The sequence below is a fragment of the Eulemur rufifrons genome, chromosome 4, assembly GCF_041146395.1.
Source record: "Eulemur rufifrons isolate Redbay chromosome 4, OSU_ERuf_1, whole genome shotgun sequence".
In the NCBI taxonomy this organism is placed as follows: domain Eukaryota; kingdom Metazoa; phylum Chordata; class Mammalia; order Primates; family Lemuridae; genus Eulemur; species Eulemur rufifrons.
Window position 1 is genome coordinate 48,106,760 of NC_090986.1, and position 18,878 is coordinate 48,125,637.

General features: G+C 37.4%; 1 protein-coding gene across 4 annotated transcripts in view; it reads left to right on the plus strand.

The window, feature by feature from the left end:
- The first annotated feature begins 2,639 nt into the window (after positions 1-2,639).
- PCDH9 (protocadherin 9) overlaps positions 2,640-18,878 on the plus strand; it is an 862,890-nt gene continuing 846,651 nt past the window's right edge. For all 4 annotated transcript variants that reach the window (XM_069467171.1, XM_069467173.1, XM_069467172.1 and 1 more), the window contains exons 1-2: positions 2,640-3,204; positions 4,413-7,583. In XM_069467171.1, the coding sequence (XP_069323272.1) occupies positions 4,548-7,583 (3,036 nt within the window). In that variant the 5' untranslated portion in view covers positions 2,640-3,204; positions 4,413-4,547. The remainder of the gene's footprint in view (positions 3,205-4,412; positions 7,584-18,878) is intronic.

Genomic DNA, 18,878 nt, shown 5'->3' on the forward strand with positions numbered 1-18,878 from the left:
TAATAGGGCGAACAAATCTCAACTATTCTAGCTTTAACAGGGAAAACTGATATGATTGAGGAATTCCACTAATTTAGATATGTCAGATAAACACCTATAAGATAGAATGCCCTGAGTTGAATAGCTCTATTTCTATAATATATTCAATATCCTTTAAAAAGAATCTAGACATATTTCATTCTGGGGCTTTGACCTGTGGTTTTCTTTAATTGAAGTCTCACAGTCATAAATTAAATCATGTGATGACTTTTTTCTCTTCCCTAACCTACATCTTCTGTTCCTACTAAGATGTAATAATGGGTTCTTCTAACAAGTAAAGCTATCCCTTAGCAAACAGAAACAATTCCACTTGATAATGATGTTAAATAATTATTGCTAAGCTATGTGTTGCAACTGCAACATGACTTTGAAATGACTACGGTATGATTAGAATAAGAATATGATATAACTGATGCTTATGAAATGAACTGGAAAGTGGCTGTGCTGCTATGTTTATTGTAAATGTATCAGAATGATGGTTCATTTATTTAAAAATAGTTCAGAGCATAAAGTAGGTGAGAATTGGAACAATGTACTAGCTTTAATTGTAGATTTTGTGAATGGCAAAATGATCATTCACTGTTACAAGATAATAGAATCGTCCTTTAATTCATGGTATTGTATAAGGTAATATTTTTCTCTTGACTTTGGATATTTAAGCAGTTCTTTTTATTCTTAAATTTTGTATATTCTAAGCAGATAAAATGTTACTATAGTCAGAGTTGCTTGGCTATTTTAAAACAATACCAACATACTGCCTGCAAGAAAAGTGTTTTATAGTTCACATATAAGGGATTAATAGATTTTACAGTGGGCTTTTAGACATTGTAGTTTTACTGTGAATATTCACCCGAAGAAAAGTTTGCATAAAAAAAGAACCTACAATTTCATGTGTGGAAATTATGTCAAAGGAGTTGGTTAAATAAAATATACAATATATAGGTTGGTGGGGTTGATCAGTAATTTCTTTTGTTTTTACTTTTAACTTAAACACCTAAAAATACGTTATTATTTTAAGAGAAGACCAATGTATTCAAAAACAAGACGTATTCTCAAATAAGTCATCACAATGCATACGTACATGAAGAGCCTTCAATGTACATCCCTGTACAAATGACGAACAGAGGTTTAAAATAAATGCCCTTCATTCCTCCTGTAAGTTAGTACAAGTTATTCAATCGTGCACTAAGACCTTCTTAAACAACCTTTATAGGTCATTGAGAAAAATACATTATTTTGTTCCAAATAAACTGTCACTATATTAATGCCTCAAACTTTACTCAGGTATCTGTGTTGTAGGCACAACCATTGCACAAACCTTCGTGGTTTACTGATATTAAAAGATCAAATGTAGGTAGTGTTTGGGGGGGCCAATATTTGAGGAATAAGGTCAATCCTTTCGGGAGTCATTCCATCCAATTCTTGCATGAAAATAAGAAACGTGAGGATACTACAGAGCTGGAGTGAGAGAAATGAATTGCACGGGGAAAAGACAAGTATTACAGTACAGTTGCAATCAGCATGCATAGGGGAAAGGAAGCGTTCACAGCTTGGGAAGCAGCTGTATGGGATTCCTTTCTTCCAGTCTCTCGGAAGCAAAGTTTGCAGTTAGGTGAGCTGGAAGCGGATTTTGCGGCAGCCTCCAGTCAGGGCCAGCCCGGGTTCTCAGGTTTCGGGGCGCTGCAGGACCAGTAGTGCAGGGACGGCCACGATGGGCCATCGCGGCCAGTCCTGCTGAGCGAGAGGAGAATTCGCACGCACAGCGGACTGGTCGGGACTGACCACAGGGATCCCACAGGCTGCTACTTTTTCTTTCCTTGGCAGTTTCCGTGACCCTGCATGTTGGAAGTGCTCACGTTAATTTTCTTTCCTGTCTCGATTGAGATTCAAAAATCCGCTGTCCCCACCTTTCACTATCCGCCCTGTCCGCCCTTCTTTCCAACGTCCCCGCCAGCAAAAGCCTCTGTGTGCAGCGCCGGGCGTGTTGTCCCTCTCACGCGCTCCGGGCATCTGCTGGCCCGTGCTCCCCACCGAGGGGTGGCAATGCTTCTCGCGCCTCGGATCACGGGTAGACTCCCCCATCTGTGCATTTCGGCCCCTCCACTTAGCAAGCAAAAGTGCGAAACGTGCGCCCAGACACAAGCCGCCTCGGTGACCCCTATCCGCCAATGGCGATGCCCCAGGCTCCCCCGATCCGTGCTTGCGCGCCCCGCCGGGCTCCCGCGCCGCCCACGCCTGCCAGACCACCCGGGCTCGGCGGTTCGCTGCCCCGCAAGCGCCTGCCTGCGAGCGCCGCTTCCGAGCGGGCCTTGGGAGCGCCAGCGCTTCGCTCCCCGGCCAGCGCCTGCTGGGCATGCTCAGTGCACCTCCTGGAACCCGGCTCTCCCGTGGCCGGGATCAGATCTCCGGGTTTTCGCGGCTGCCGAGGGGGCGCTGAGGAGGGGAAGCTGGGAGACAGTCAGCGCCTTGTTCCGCGCCCCCTCCCTCGCGCCGGCTGCGGCCGCCCGCACCGCAAGATGCAGGCCAATCAGGGGCCGGGGGCGTGGCCTAGGCCGTCACGCCCTCCCTCTGGGCTTATTGAGAGTTATATCAAGAAATTCAGTTCAGAGAGAGGAGAGAGGAGAGAGAGAAGGAGAGAGGGGCAGAGGAGAAGAGAGAGAGGGAGAGCTTTCGAGACAGGAAGGAGCGCCTTAGAGTCTCTGAAGCACGAAAGAGACTACCGATTAGGAATTTCTGGGCAACTGTCACCCTGAGAGCAGCCAGAGAATCACCATCACCCCAACTCTGACGTTTCCTGCAAGAAGTTAGAGACTTAAGCAGTATTGACATCGGGTGGAAATGGTATGCTTGATGCTGTGGAAAATACCCCTGAGCTGAAGAAGTGCAACTGGATGTTGTATGTGTGTTAAATACCCAGAAGAACCCAGACCCAGTGGGTAATAGAGACGAAACGTGGAGAGAATGACTAACGACAAATCTGTGAATTTGTTCTCTGGAGTTGCTAATTTGCCAGCCCGAAGCAACACATTTTACAAGGAGGAAACGTTTCCCTGCTTCTGATTTCTCCCCAAACTGGTGCTACCAGATGCATGGCTTTCTATGTGTTGGAACAAATCATTCCTAACTGCAGCATACTGGGAAAGGGGAAAGGTTGAGGCAACTAACGTAAGTGTAAAGTTTTGCATGCACAATTGTAAATTCTGTGTTTAGATATGTCCTCGGTGTAGACAAGGGATGTTTGTAATTGGGTGGACGGTTGGGGCAGAGCTCACCTACTCGGCTGTATCTGCATCCCTACCTGCATCTCTGCCGGAACTAATCGCGGGCATCAGCTACTGTGCAGCCTAATGCAGATAAGATTAGAGCCTGAGAACTGACCAGTCCTACTCAAGTAGGTAGCTGCCTGGAGCCTTTGCACCCATTTAAATTGCAGTTAAGGGAGGATCTAAGCAGAAGCCTTTTTACCTGCATTATCGCTTTGCAGTATTTATATGTGGCAAATGTTACTAATATTCTAACCAGAGATCAGGATTAAGAAATTGCCTTTTTTTTTTCTCTCTCTTTTATGCTCAGTAGAAAATATTGTGGTGTTACATGGGAATGTTAGCTGCGTTTCACTTACATCTCGGCACTCTCTTCCACGTCTAGGACAAGGAATGCTATGTTATACATTTTTAAAAGTTTTAATGTGTTTATTAATCCTAATGGGAATAATGTGTCAATATGGAGAAAGGAGAGCAAGCTCTGGGTAAGAAATTTGAAGTCTTGGTATTGTGCTTTTAGGCAATGAGGATATGTAGTGGCCGGTGACTATTGCTTCTGATGCTGCAGCAGCATGTCCGGATGCCGTTTCCCAGTAAGATTGCATTAGAAGGCAGTTGAAGAACTGGGAGGAAAGAACGGTAGTCTTTTTAGAAAAAAGAGATGACTCAGTGTAGCAGAGAAGAAAACACATTTGACATGTGACAAAGCAATTAGAGGAACCACAGCTAAATACTTAGGGTTTTTCACTTGCACCTAAAAAAACTGAGGGAGGTGGGTTAGAGGCCAGGAGATGGGTAAGACAGGGGGAGGGGAAGAGGAGAACAAGAATGCATGTTTTGAATTAAAATAGTAATCTAAAACACAACGTGGGTGAATACAGGTAAAAATAGCAGCTGTCTTTAATTCAAAAGTAGAAAATTTCATTTTCTCTGGGCAAATGCAACAAGCAGGGGATATTTAGTGTTTTTATCCACAGAGTTAACTTGCAAACAGTGGCAGAGCAAACTGCCATGTTTACTAATATGTAGTGGAAAATACGTTGTGATATTTTGTGATGGTGTGTTTTTATTTACTGAAGAATAATATTGTCTATACGATTGTGTTGACAGTGGCTGTCTCCAAATAAGTGATGAGATGTAATGCATCCTCCAGTCCATGCACGCTTCCTCTTGCAATTCGTGCATCATTCCTCAGTGGAAACCTTTAAGCCCTAAAATCCAGGAAAAGAAAATAAATACATTATCATGGACCTGAGGGATTTTTACCTGTTGGCTGCTCTGATTGCCTGTTTAAGGCTGGATTCCGCAATAGCTCAAGAACTTATATACACTATTAGAGAGGAATTGCCTGAAAATGTGCCCATAGGAAACATACCAAAGGATCTGAACATTTCTCACATCAATGCTGCCACAGGGACCAGTGCCAGCCTTGTCTACAGACTGGTTTCTAAAGCTGGGGATGCCCCTTTGGTGAAAGTATCCAGCAGCACTGGAGAAATTTTCACAACCTCCAATAGAATAGACAGAGAAAAACTCTGTGCTGGAGCCTCTTACGCTGAGGAGAATGAGTGTTTCTTTGAACTTGAGGTCGTGATCCTCCCCAATGACTTTTTCAGGCTGATCAAAATAAAAATAATTGTCAAGGATACCAATGATAATGCCCCCATGTTTCCATCTCCTGTCATCAATATTTCCATTCCAGAAAACACTTTGATCAACAGCCGCTTTCCAATTCCATCAGCAACAGATCCTGACACAGGCTTCAATGGTGTACAGCATTATGAATTGTTAAATGGGCAGAGTGTTTTTGGACTGGATATCGTGGAAACTCCGGAGGGAGAGAAGTGGCCACAATTGATTGTTCAGCAAAACTTGGACAGAGAACAGAAAGATACCTATGTGATGAAAATCAAAGTAGAGGATGGAGGCACTCCACAGAAATCCAGCACGGCTATACTGCAGGTCACAGTAAGTGATGTAAATGACAACAGGCCAGTGTTTAAAGAGGGTCAAGTGGAGGTGCATATTCCGGAGAATGCTCCCGTAGGTACCTCTGTAATTCAGCTCCATGCCACTGATGCAGATATAGGCAGTAATGCTGAAATCCGGTACATTTTTGGTGCCCAGGTTGCCCCTGCAACCAAAAGACTGTTTGCTTTAAATAATACTACTGGGCTGATTACAGTTCAGAGGTCCTTAGATAGAGAGGAGACAGCCATTCACAAAGTGACAGTGCTGGCCAGTGATGGCAGCTCCACTCCTGCTCGAGCAACGGTTACCATCAATGTCACCGATGTAAATGATAACCCTCCTAACATAGACCTCAGGTACATTATAAGTCCCATCAATGGCACCGTGTATTTATCTGAGAAAGATCCCATCAATACAAAGATTGCCCTAATTACAGTTTCAGATAAGGACACAGATGTGAATGGCAAAGTGATCTGTTTTATTGAAAGAGAGGTCCCATTTCATTTGAAGGCAGTATATGACAACCAATATTTGTTAGAGACCTCTTCTTTGTTGGACTATGAGGGCACCAAAGAATTCAGCTTTAAAATTGTTGCCTCTGATTCTGGGAAGCCCAGTTTAAATCAGACTGCCCTGGTAAGGGTTAAGCTTGAGGATGAAAATGACAACCCACCAATTTTCAACCAGCCTGTAATTGAGCTGTCAGTTTCTGAAAACAACCGACGTGGGTTATACTTAACAACTATTAGTGCCACAGATGAAGACAGTGGGAAAAATGCAGACATTGTTTATCAGCTTGGACCGAATGCCTCCTTCTTTGATCTGGACCGGAAGACAGGAGTTTTGACAGCCTCCAGAGTCTTTGACAGAGAAGAACAAGAACGATTCATTTTTACAGTAACTGCCAGGGACAATGGGACCCCTCCCCTCCAAAGCCAAGCGGCTGTGATAGTTACTGTTCTGGATGAGAATGACAATAGCCCCAAGTTTACTCATAATCATTTTCAATTTTTTGTGTCTGAGAATCTGCCAAAGTATAGTACTGTGGGGGTGATCACAGTGACAGATGCAGATGCCGGAGAGAATAAGGCTGTGACTCTTTCCATTCTGAATGACAATGATAATTTTGTGTTGGATCCCTATTCTGGAGTCATAAAGTCAAATGTCTCATTTGATAGAGAGCAGCAGAGTTCCTACACTTTTGATGTCAAAGCCACTGATGGAGGACAACCACCTCGTTCCTCTACTGCAAAAGTAACCATCAATGTCATGGATGTCAATGACAATAGCCCAGTTGTCATTTCTCCGCCGTCTAACACTTCCTTTAAGTTGGTGCCCCTCTCAGCCATTCCTGGCTCCGTGGTAGCAGAAGTTTTTGCAGTGGATATCGACACTGGAATGAACGCTGAACTTAAGTACACAATAGTGAGTGGAAACAACAAAGGCTTATTTCGGATTGATCCAGTAACAGGTAACATCACTTTGGAAGAAAAACCAGCACCTACTGATGTTGGCTTGCACCGTTTGGTAGTCAACATAAGTGACCTGGGGTACCCTAAGTCTTTGCACACACTTGTGCTTGTATTTCTTTATGTTAATGACACTGCTGGAAATGCCTCCTATATCTATGACTTGATCCGCAGGACTATGGAGACTCCGTTGGACAGGAACATAGGGGATAGTAGCCAACCCTACCAAAATGAGGACTATCTCACCATCATGATTGCCATCATCGCAGGCGCCATGGTGGTCATAGTTGTGATCTTTGTCACCGTTCTGGTGCGCTGTCGCCATGCATCAAGGTTCAAAGCAGCTCAGAGGAGCAAGCAAGGTGCCGAATGGATGTCCCCAAACCAGGAGAACAAACAAAACAAGAAAAAGAAAAGGAAGAAAAGAAAGTCTCCCAAGAGCTCTCTTTTGAACTTTGTTACTATTGAAGAGTCCAAACCCGACGATGCAGTTCATGAACCTATCAATGGGACAATAAGCCTCCCGGCTGAGCTGGAGGAGCAGAGTATAGGAAGATTTGACTGGGGCCCAGCACCTCCAACAACCTTCAAGCCTAACAGCCCTGACCTGGCCAAGCACTACAAATCTGCTTCTCCACAGCCTGCTTTTCATCTCAAACCAGACACTCCAGTTTCTGTGAAAAAGCATCATGTGATTCAGGAGCTCCCTTTGGACAACACCTTTGTCGGGGGTTGTGACACCCTTTCCAAACGCTCTTCCACTAGTTCAGATCACTTCAGTGCCTCAGAGTGCAGTTCCCAAGGAGGCTTCAAGACAAAGGGCCCCTTACACACCAGACAGGTAAACGAGCACTTTTACTGGTCTATAAGTACTGCATACAAGTGCCCAGTCAACCAGTATTAATGTGCCAGTGTGTCTATTGTTTTGGCCTAACTTTAGCTTAGTTACAAAGAGGAAAAAAAAAACTTGACCCCTTTTCGATTCCTCTGGGGCTCAGTCGAGAATTTTTAGAACAGCTTTGAAATGTCTGAGTTCCGAGAATTATTTAACCTCCCAGTTTCCTTCAAATGGCAAAAGATGAAAAGAGGAAATTATTCCAAAATGTCCCAAGATAATGTTTGCTGAAGAGGAAAACCTGTCCCGATATGCCAAATTCTACTCCTGGGGTTTCCAAATTGACTGCTTCAAGATTTTCACATTACCTTTTGATCTGAAAAGTCACCTTCAAATCTCAAGTTTTAAATGACATTTGAAGGTCTGACTGCAATTACGGTCGGAGCTGTGGTTGCTAAAGGGGTTAATTTTTTTTTTTTTTTTTTTAGTCTCTGAACAAGATAGTAGAATATTAAATGTACATCAGCTGTGAAGCACATGATCGTTGATAGATTGCAACTAAGCCATATAGGAAGTCTTCTCTTTGATTTCAAATTGTTTTATTGTAATATATTAAATTGGGTATTTAATAGAAAGATTTTTAGTGTCCACAATGGCCAAATACTCTTTCAAAAAAAAAGAAAAAAAAAGGAATGCTTTCTGCCTAATATAACTGATTTATAGAGAAAAGAATGAATCCACTGTAAATATTCTCTCATCTTAGTAATGCATAAGTGATCTGTCATAACTCATTTTAAACTGTGAAATATGCCGTATGAAGAGGGATTAAGAGACTGAGAAACTCATATTTCAACCAAATCCAGAATTAGTTTTTCTTAGGTCTAATAATTCCTTGTTAATAAAGATTTAAATGCAGCGCTGTCTAATTTATTTCACTGGTGCTTGTCTGTTGCCACAAAATTTGAATATCGATAATAGCCTGTAGATGGCACTAGGGTATCATGTCGCTTGTGCTGGCCAGGTGCCAATCCCGCAGTAGCAAGGAAAGGGGGGAGGGAAGGATCAAGCTGGTAGTACAGCCAAAGATACCTTTTATTTAATGATAGTTGCTCTGGAGCAACTAGCATTTAAGTTCATTTGCTTGCTCTTTTGTGATTAGCTCTCACCACACCAACTTTCTAGGATTTCGTAATGCAAGTTCAATCTTTGTTAGTAAAGAGTCCATCTGTGGTGATGGCCCATCTGTACTTTTTAAAAATAAGGAACATATAGATTTTAGGAAATCAAGTAAAGCAAAATTAACTTGCAGTCATTGATTAGTCTTTGGAGAATCAAGAGTTTTTCTTTATAGGCCAGGGTGGAGTAGTAGTGTGTCTTAGTGTCTTATTGAAAATGTTTTCCCCTTAACATCTATTATTTATTGCTCTGGAATGACTTTAAGGCTTTGTGATAATAAGATATTTATAAAAATAATTTTGACAGTGAGTCACACAGATACTCCCAGAATATTAAGTATAACGTCTATGAGTATACAACTAAAATTTCCATTTCTTAAAGTAGAATATTAAACACCTAAAGCATTTTAAAAGTACAAATGCTTACAGCTTAAATACACAGGATAAAAAGAAAATTTTAAATCAGCATACAAATTATAAAGGAGGATATGAGATTATTACATCTAAGTAAAAGTTCGAATAACTACTTTTTTGTTTTAACTTTATTAACATTTGAAAAGAGAATGTTTTAAAATTTAGAAATTGTTCAGACTTAGTAACAGTTTTTAAAAGTTATTAAATAGTGAATTATGATAAGAAAAATAATTTATGAAACTAAAGGGGTTTAATTAAAACATTGCTATTTTAATGGAAAGAAAGAAAATATGATTTTGTTATTTGCTTTTATTGTGAAGGTCGCTTACAATATACTTATGGTATTTGATGATTTTCATAATTATCTTGAAGAAACTAATATGATTTAAAACATCCATGTAAAATCTGACATTTGTTTTCTAAAGAAATAATCTGATATACTTTTATATCATCTCTCTTTTCATATAAATATGGTGGGTATTTGCATTCCTATATAGACCCACTTTTTCTGACTTCTCCCCCAAAAGTTGAGCCTATATATAGTATAGTGACATAAATGTTAAGTGCATTTCAGCAAGGTATGGAAAAGATCTATCATTGGGGCTTAGTCAGTCATAAAAGTATTTGTTTGTGTGATGTAATCTTTCACATAGGATGCTGAGTAATTCTCTAACTGGAACGAAAGTGCATTTTAGACATTCCTTGTGACCATGTGTCACTTTATAGTTCTCCTGTAGGCATTCCAATGTTCAAATGAAGCTGTAATTCACTATTAAATAGCTATTGAAATGGCTTTGCTTATACCTTTTATAAGTTTTCATGCTGAAAAAGAAAAATTGTGATGTTGGAGAAAAGGAATATTGGAAGTAGGTAGAGAGGTGGTGGTGATATACAGAGCAATATGCATAATTTTAGGAAAAATAAGCATATTTTTTATGAATGAAGAACGTATATACTACCCTTTAAAAATGTGTTTTCATTGATCTATATAATTGTTACCTAAAGTTATTCTAGTTAAACTAAAAAGTAAAAACTTTTTTTATCTCCTTCACTTGAACTAGTGGTTTTTATATAAAATGTACTCTCAAAGCTACACAATTTTGAAGAAGTAATGTTTATTATTACAAAAGCTTTCAAAGTAATTTATAAACTTACATATAATCTGTGAAGATTTTGTGAGTGGACACAGTTGCTATTCCAGAAACCCTCTTTCACTTTATGCTGCTAATTGATATCTGGACTAAATGCAAGATTCTTGAATAAAGGGTTAACAAAGTTAAATATCACGAATTTGTATTGCCTATACAGTGAAAACACAGTGTCTTTTACAGCATGGGTTTGTTTGTGATGCATGGATTCCTATTTTGTCTTTTTTCCCCTTGCTCTTTTTCTCTTGTGTTAACCTGCAAAGAAACAATTGTAAATTATATTCCTCATTTGCTATATTCTACTAAGCTTTCATTTTTTACAAATTTTTGGAAGTGCCCTTAGCCTTCACAGATTGAGATTTTTTTTCTTATTTATTTATTTTTTTAGCAAAAGATTATGTCTTGGTATTTATTTATAAACACACACACACACACACACACACACCCCCATCCATAAAGGCCAAGAGGATGACAACATAATTGCATTAAGGCTTTAAATGATAAGGTACATTGGTATATTTGCCTAAAAGAAAACCAGTATCATCACCAGTGGATATAATTTTAAAATATAACATTATTTCTCAAATTGTAAGGTATCTCAGAATCACCTGAAGAACTTCTTAAAACATGCATTGTTTGTCCCTACCCCAGAGGTTCTAATTTGATACCACTGGGGTCAGGCCTGGAAATCTACACTGCTAAAAAGTTCCTAGGTGATACTGAGGCTGCTAGTCCAAGGACCACACTTTGAGAACTACTGCCTTAGCTTATAGGAACAGGAAATGTCAGCTCCTCTCCTTTTCATATCATCATATCCAGAGGACTTGTTTTTGCACAGTGCAACTCTCAGCCCACTTATTGACAGCTGTTTTATTGTAGCTGGAGGCTTTACAGTAAGCTGTTTATTGCTGCTTCCCAACCCGTTTGACAGCATTTGGGGAATTAATTTTCTTAGCCCCTGTGTGCTTTTTTGGGGGGAGGGGGGAGGGAAGATAAATAAAAATGTTAAAGTAAAAAAAAAAAAATAGTGACCCATTTACATTTGACAGCTTCCTCAAGTAATAAAACAATCTGTATGAGTTGTACTAGAGTTTGGTTCTGAATAAACAGTCATATTTTATTTTCTAAATTAAATTTTCATTTTAGAGCTTTAAACATCCTAACTTTTCATAATCTAGAGTATTTGCTTATATATACATTTGTGTATATATTGAAGAATTTATACATTGAAAATGTGAGTGCATGCTGTACTTACGTGTGTACATGTATTTTTGCAGTGCAAAGGGAATTGCTTCTATTCCAAACCATTTAGAGACACTATATTATATTTATGATTACTTTTCATTTTTGAGTAATCCACTACAACCATTACCGAAATGCTATTATGTCATGTAAAATGCACAAGGCAGTCACAGAATTGATGATATTTAGAACAGTCAAAAAGAGAAATGCAATTTAAAGTGAAGGGAGCAAATGTTAACTAATGTGAAACAAGTAAAAACTTTAATATATTTTCAACTATTAAATTTTGGATTATATCGATAGTGATGGTTGAACATGGGTGGCATGTGGAGAAAAATTGTTCTCCAAAATGCAAATTTTATTTTTAAAATGTTATCAGTTATGATTTTTATTTCTGCTTCTCTTTGGCTAAGTGCCCTATGGTCATGAAGTCAGTATTCATATTTGTGAGATAGGAGATACCCAGAACCCCTTGGATATTGATTTAAGTTTTTAAAATGTGCCAACCATTCATACTGGTTATCTCTCCTGTGAAGATTTCTGAGACAAATATTTGATTATTGGTTTTCCCCTTGATCCTAAGCTATGAAATTCAAGGTGCATTTTGTCATTTATTCCTAATAACCTTAAGAAGGATAAAAATGAAAAGTTGCCACTGTATTAAACGTAGGCATGTCTGCTGATTCCTGAACACTTGTTAACATAGAGAAAATAATTTGTGTAGTTAAAATGTTCTATTCTCTTATATTTTGTTGCAATCAATTCTAGATATAGAAACAAGGTACACTAATGTTCACCCAGGTTCACATCAGTCATCGTGGTGTTACAGGAGAGGCTTTGGTATCATAAAAATTAACTTGCAAATATTGTACTTGTAATAATATGTTCTATTCTAATGGTATATGCATATTCTTATTATTTAAATAACTTTAAACTATCATTGGTCTTTTCATGATTGCACAAATTAAATTAAAATTTATGAAATAGTAAAAATAAAATAGAATTTAGATTTAATGCAGAACCTCAAATCTAAAATCAGATTTTCTCATAAGCAGTTGAAATTTATATTGAATCTTGAGATTTCATATTGATGTACATATCTATAAAGTACACCCGAAACATTAGATATGGCATCTTGATGTGTCATTTTTACATTACATTATTTTACACTGCAATACTTAGGTATGAAAGTGACACCTTTAAATTGTATTTTCTTGTAATCAATGTCTGCACAGCTATTTTTATTTTATTATTTAAATTTTTTGGTTTCCAAATTTTTCTTTTTTTTTTTTTGGTTGGAAGAATTGAAAATTCCCCGAATACTGAAAACTACAGTGGTTGTGTTGGTCCAGCTGTACCAATCTGGGTGTTTATGGGATATCAGGGTCTGGTCAAATGTCTATATTTCTCTTTTTTAATATTTCTCAGTTTTACTTTGTTAAGCACTTAGCCTCTGTATAGTTAAAAACAAAACAAAATTGTGACTCTAGTGGATTGTTTGCTATTTTCACTTAAAATCCTTGGGGTGAGTTTCCTCTTAGTCTGTTTTCTTGAAGGTGATCCTTTATTAAAAATATAGTCTCTTGTCAATGTTAGTAAATTGATTAATACCTTATATATTTAATTGAGTTGGAAAATAAGAATTATTTAATGAGGATTTTTAAAAAAATTTTCCTTTCTTTTTTTTTCTTATTTCTCTTTTCTAAATGTCAGAGTTCTCAGTCAGACTTGAAAAAACTTTTAAACAAGTCCTTAGCAAACTTCAAATTATTCTTCACACCTAATTTCACATTTAATATTTTTTCCATAATTTACTGAATTTCAGGGGCCTATAATTTATATCAGGTTTGTGAAAACATGACTCTATTCATAGGCCAGGTATTAGTGAGCATTGGGGAATGCAAGTCAGGTGGAGGCTCACTCTAAAGTTTCATGGAGACATAGGAGTCAGACTTTCTAATAAGTAATAATGCTAATGTCTTGTGGCCTTTTTAATAGCACTTCCCAAATCTGCATCATACTATAGAAGTAAATACAAATGTAGAAATATGATCTCTCATAAGGAGATATACTCTGCTGTTTAAGATTTCATCAGTTGTTATTTCAGAAAACTGTCAAATCTGTCAAACATTTCATTTGGAAAGGAACACATGCTTTTCGCCTTTGTTTGATACAAACCTATTGGGCTGCCAGTCATCAGAAACATAGAACAAAAAAGATATATTACCATGATTGACATTTTGCTTTTGATTTATATTCTTTTTTTCCCAAGCCAAGATTCATTAAAATTTGAAATTCCTAAATAAGTTAAACAACTGTCCTTTCTCAACAGTAAAGAGTGATGACAGGAATAAACTGAAAAAAAACAATCCATATTTAATCTTTCCCATTCATATTTTTGTCCTATACACAGTTTTTCTCCTATAGATAAGAATAGAAGCAGAATCAGTGGAATTTTCTGAGCCATAGCATGTAACTTTAAAGAATTCCAAACTCAAAGTTATTCATTAGGAATCTGTTTTTATATATTTATCCATTGTTTAAATGCCATGTGAAAATATTTTCCTTTGATCTTTAACAGCTTGATGGATCACAGTGCCATAAGCACATATCACATGTAAAGTGATGGACTTGGAACCACCTGTACAGTTAGGAATGGTGAAGAGAGAAGCACAGGCAAGGTCTTTGAGGCATATTTGATTGATTCTCTCAGGTCACTTTACACTAATTTTTCCAGATCCTTGAGAAAATATAAGAAATTAATTTATCTGTTCTTGAAAGGACTTCACTACATACAGCTTCATCACTTAGTATATTTTTAATTATGTGGGCTGCAGGAAAGAATGGAAATTTGGACAATTTTTATCGTGTTTGTATAGTATCTTATATTTTAACATTCTTCCACAGTTTCTCTTTCTATCTGACCATCTCTACATTTTAGTACTGCATTGCTTTGTTATTATCCACTCTCTGGGCCTTTTTCAGTCTGGTAGCAGTTGATTAAGAAACACTCTAATCCCTTTCAGGGTATTGAGGAACTAATGGATTGCAGACTATTTGGGTCTTTAAGCTTCTATTGTAAACGGTATGAAGAATTGTCATTGATCTGATATTTGCATATATCTCTCCCAGTGCTAGTTACTTTGCCTCCTTTTTTGTCCGCTTAATCTTCAGCTTTCATCCTGAGAATATTTATTTTAGTCGGAAATAAGCATGCCAGTGATAGAAATTTGGGATTCACCTCCAGATGAATGCCATCACAGACAGGGAAGCTCTGGCACATTTTGCATAGATCTGTATGAACACAGTGAACCCTTCATAAGCTCTTAGATTGCAGGAAATCAGTGCTGAAAATTAAGTGGGGTTTTAAAGATTTGCAAAGTAGAGAGCTTTGTATAATGCTGGTATTGCAGGTGCCTATTAAATATGAAGTAAAGGCTTTGTAATACAACTAGCTAGCACATTTCCCTCCACATTAGAGTGATTTATAGCCTAGGGAATTAGTCTTGCCTATTTTTTCCAAATGCAGATACATTGGATGTGTCTGAAAGAATAAAAATCTCAAATACATGCCTTGGAATGGGCAGATTTGCTCTTTGATGATTCTAATTATTCAAGAAAAACAGTAGTACAGGCCTGCTTGTACTTAGTTGTGGTACCTCTGATGCCCATGATCTGGCCTTCACGTCCCTCAGAAGAAACTCTCAATTGTGTGTGCAAACTCTCCTCTGAACATAAATCAGATTAAAACCTTAGGTATCTGTAAGACTATGTAGCATTACCATAATGAAGAGGTCAGTCTGGGTACTAAGTGAATGCTTTCATCCTCATAGGAATTACTGTTGAATCATTTCTCAAACTGTATTTTTAGAATCCATCTTTGCTCCATTTGTAAATAGTGCATATTTGTAGCACAGCATTTCATTCTAGACATACATGGATTTCAATATATTTACCTTCATGACAGTGTTCAGTAAAATGACTTGGAGTTTTTTAATGCTTAATGTCTTTGGCTAGACCTGTTAGATATAAATAGGTGGAAATAGCCATGCATATTTTAAAGTGATTTTATAAATCCTATATTTTTGCCTACCAGAAAACAATATATAACCCACAGTAGGCACAGTGGCTTGTGAGAATCATCATACATGATTGATTTTTAAAACAAAAGAGTTCTTGTGCAAGACAATAGCGACTGCAATATAACGAATGATTTTTTTTTTCTTCTCATTAAACAAACCTCAATAAGGAAAAGAATGGAAACACAGAAGGATTTATAAAATGAAGCTGTATCTTTTATAGGAAGAAAATGTCTTCTGCTGAGAGTAGTAGTTCTATGGTAGATATTTTTTTGGGAAAAAGAAAGTACTGGTGGCTTTTTGGATTCGGAGGATGCAACCAATCTGTGCCTCTGTGTGATAGCAGCTGCATGCTGAGTACTTTCAAATACACAGCTACGTAGGATTCTGCAGGAAACTTTCTGTAGAAGGTGCAAGTGACAAATGGAGGCAAAATGGAGTGAGTTCTGAGGTGTGAGTTGATGCCCTCCTGTGTTACATATTCATGTCATTGAACCAAATTTTACATTTTAAGTCTAGAATTACGATAGCCTTTCCTGTATGAGTCAGCTGGGAACACACCTGGACGGGCAACTTTTCTTTGTCCCATTTCTTAGTCATTCACTAGGTGGAATACATTTGTGTTACTAATATATATCTGGTTTCTTAGTTTCTTGATAGATTTTTAAATGACACAAAATTATCAACATTTCTGTGTATCTTCCCAATATGTGTGTGTGTGTGTGTGTGTGTGTGTGTGTGTATTCTATTGCTTAAGGCAACCATAATGTATCAAATAAGACCCATGATATGTCCTTCTTGGTAAAAATAGTAAATTCATGTTTATTTTGCTTTATGGTTTCAGATAATATATTTCTCCTTTGCTAATTTTAAAATTGTTTTTCTTATTGATGCCTTTTTCAAAGTTAAGGAATAATCTTAAATTTTAGATATATAGATTAATAATGTTTCAATGCATTCCCAACTCATTTAAATTTCCAACATAGATGGTAGTAGAATTTATATGAAAATAAATTGTCTCTTTTTTTGCCTCATAATTGCATGACACAATAATAAGTAAAAACAGACACAGGCTTTAGGATATTTTAGGTTGACATGAACTCATTTTCATTCTTGGTCTTGATGGCACGATCTGCCATGCAGTGGCCGCAAAATACGTTGAATTAATACACTGATTGATTTTTAAACATGGTAATAATTAAGCAAAAGCATTTTAACACCTAAAGGCTCTGTTTTAGACAATTGAGTTCTGCTTTAGCTAAGGGTTATTGACTTCTGGATGATACTGGGAGCAGCAGTCCTCAGGGTTTGAACTATTCCTGCAGGACCATCTGTTATTGGCAGGCAGGGGCTCTGCGTCCTCTCCAGCTGATACAGTGTCAACCCCAGGCGTATATTCAGGATTGTTCAAAACAGGGCCCTAGTTCCTGATGCTCTTTCAGTCTCAAATGGGAGTTCAGTCAAACCGAATACTGCTATGTCATTACTTAAAGCATAATAATTACAAAGAATATAGGAAAGTTCCTGAAAGTAAGAGGCTGTGTCTTTCTTGCCATTGTATTTCCAACATTGAATCTACAACCAACAAAAAGAGCAAACTTAGCAGGAATTCAGTAAATGTGGGTCTAACGTGAGAAATCAGCAGATATTGGAATTATACTTTCTATATGTGTAATATCTTCTACTGGTTTAATTCCTAAAACAACCGTAGAAAGAATACGTTATCATTCTTGTTCAACATATACTCTTTTGTCACTTAGGGGTATCTGTGGTTCCCAGTCTCCCTCATTTCTTACACAACGCTACGTCTGTTCGTCATATCATGTGTTCCATATTAGAATATAATGTGGTGAGGCTGACCTAAATAAACAGGGTCAGATTTCTTCTCTTCCAAGCTGCCTCATGCAAAACTTTCATTTAGACCTTTGAATACTTACATTATTGAGTGGTTACTTCTAAACATAATGATCCATAGATTTATTTTAATTGATCTGCTTGTTAGACGTACATGTTTTAGAAGAAAAATAAGGTATAACATTGAAGTCCTCTTTTTTGAATCATTCATACAGTACACTAGAATCAAGTATAAATTCTATAAAAAGAAAAATAATAATTGAATAGTGATGAAGGCAGTATCTAGCTGCTATATTTATTTTAGAAAGGTAAATTTGGTGTCCAATAGAACTCATAGAATAGTTTCTCATTCTCAAGACTCCAATGGACCTTTGAGATTATTTGGCCTATTTCATTCCTTTTCCAACTGAGGAAATGGAGACTAGGAACTAGTTTGATACTTGGAGTAAGAAAAATGACTTGGCGAACTGCTACATAAAGACTATGTGACATTGGGCACATCATTTAAATGTACCAGTCCTTGCTTTCCTTATCTATAAAATAGATGTGATCATGCCAAATCCATAAAGTTGTCATGAGAGTAAATGAGCAGATATATGTAAATGTCTAGCCGATTGTAAGCAGACATTCAAAAAAGTTTCCATTTTTCCACTTTTGTTCAAGAATACCAGCTTACTACGGACAGAGGTGTGCACATTCATTTAATGACTTGTTCTCTTAGTTTTGTTTTTGGTGGCTTTCTTGAATCTGAGCTTTATTACATCTTTTTCACAAGCAAGTCATCTGTATTAATCTGATTTTGGTTTAAAACACTATTTCTTGCTTTTGAAAAGTTGATCTTTGTAACAACAGGATCAGAATACAGTATTAGGATGTTTTGTTTCCATCTTAGTCCCTATTATTTCACATTTGTATGAATTTTTTCATCTTTCATTTGGGGCATTTTACCTATTTCATTTGCGTGTCATGTTTTAAAATTATTCTGTTCCTATTAGTAGTTTTTATTCATTTACTTCCCCAAACATTACCCACAGAAGCTCCACCCGTATCTGGAGATTTTCACCTTACGCATCACTCCTATTATAAAACAACATATAAGAGAGTGAATCTGTTTCACAGTCAGTACTTAACACAGCTGGAGTCATTTGAAACCTGCTGGTTCTTGCTTCCAATTATTCCATAGACTAGAAAGCATCCCTGTTGAAGTAATGGCATCCATGGTGTAATTAAACTAGTTAAAATACCTTGGAGTATATGGATTATATTTCTGGGATTCATTAAATTTATGCCAGAAGCATAATAACCAACATCTTTTATTACTTTTCTTATTTTAAAATAACATATATCCATTTTATAAATAAGATTTTAATGTCTGGATATATAAATTTA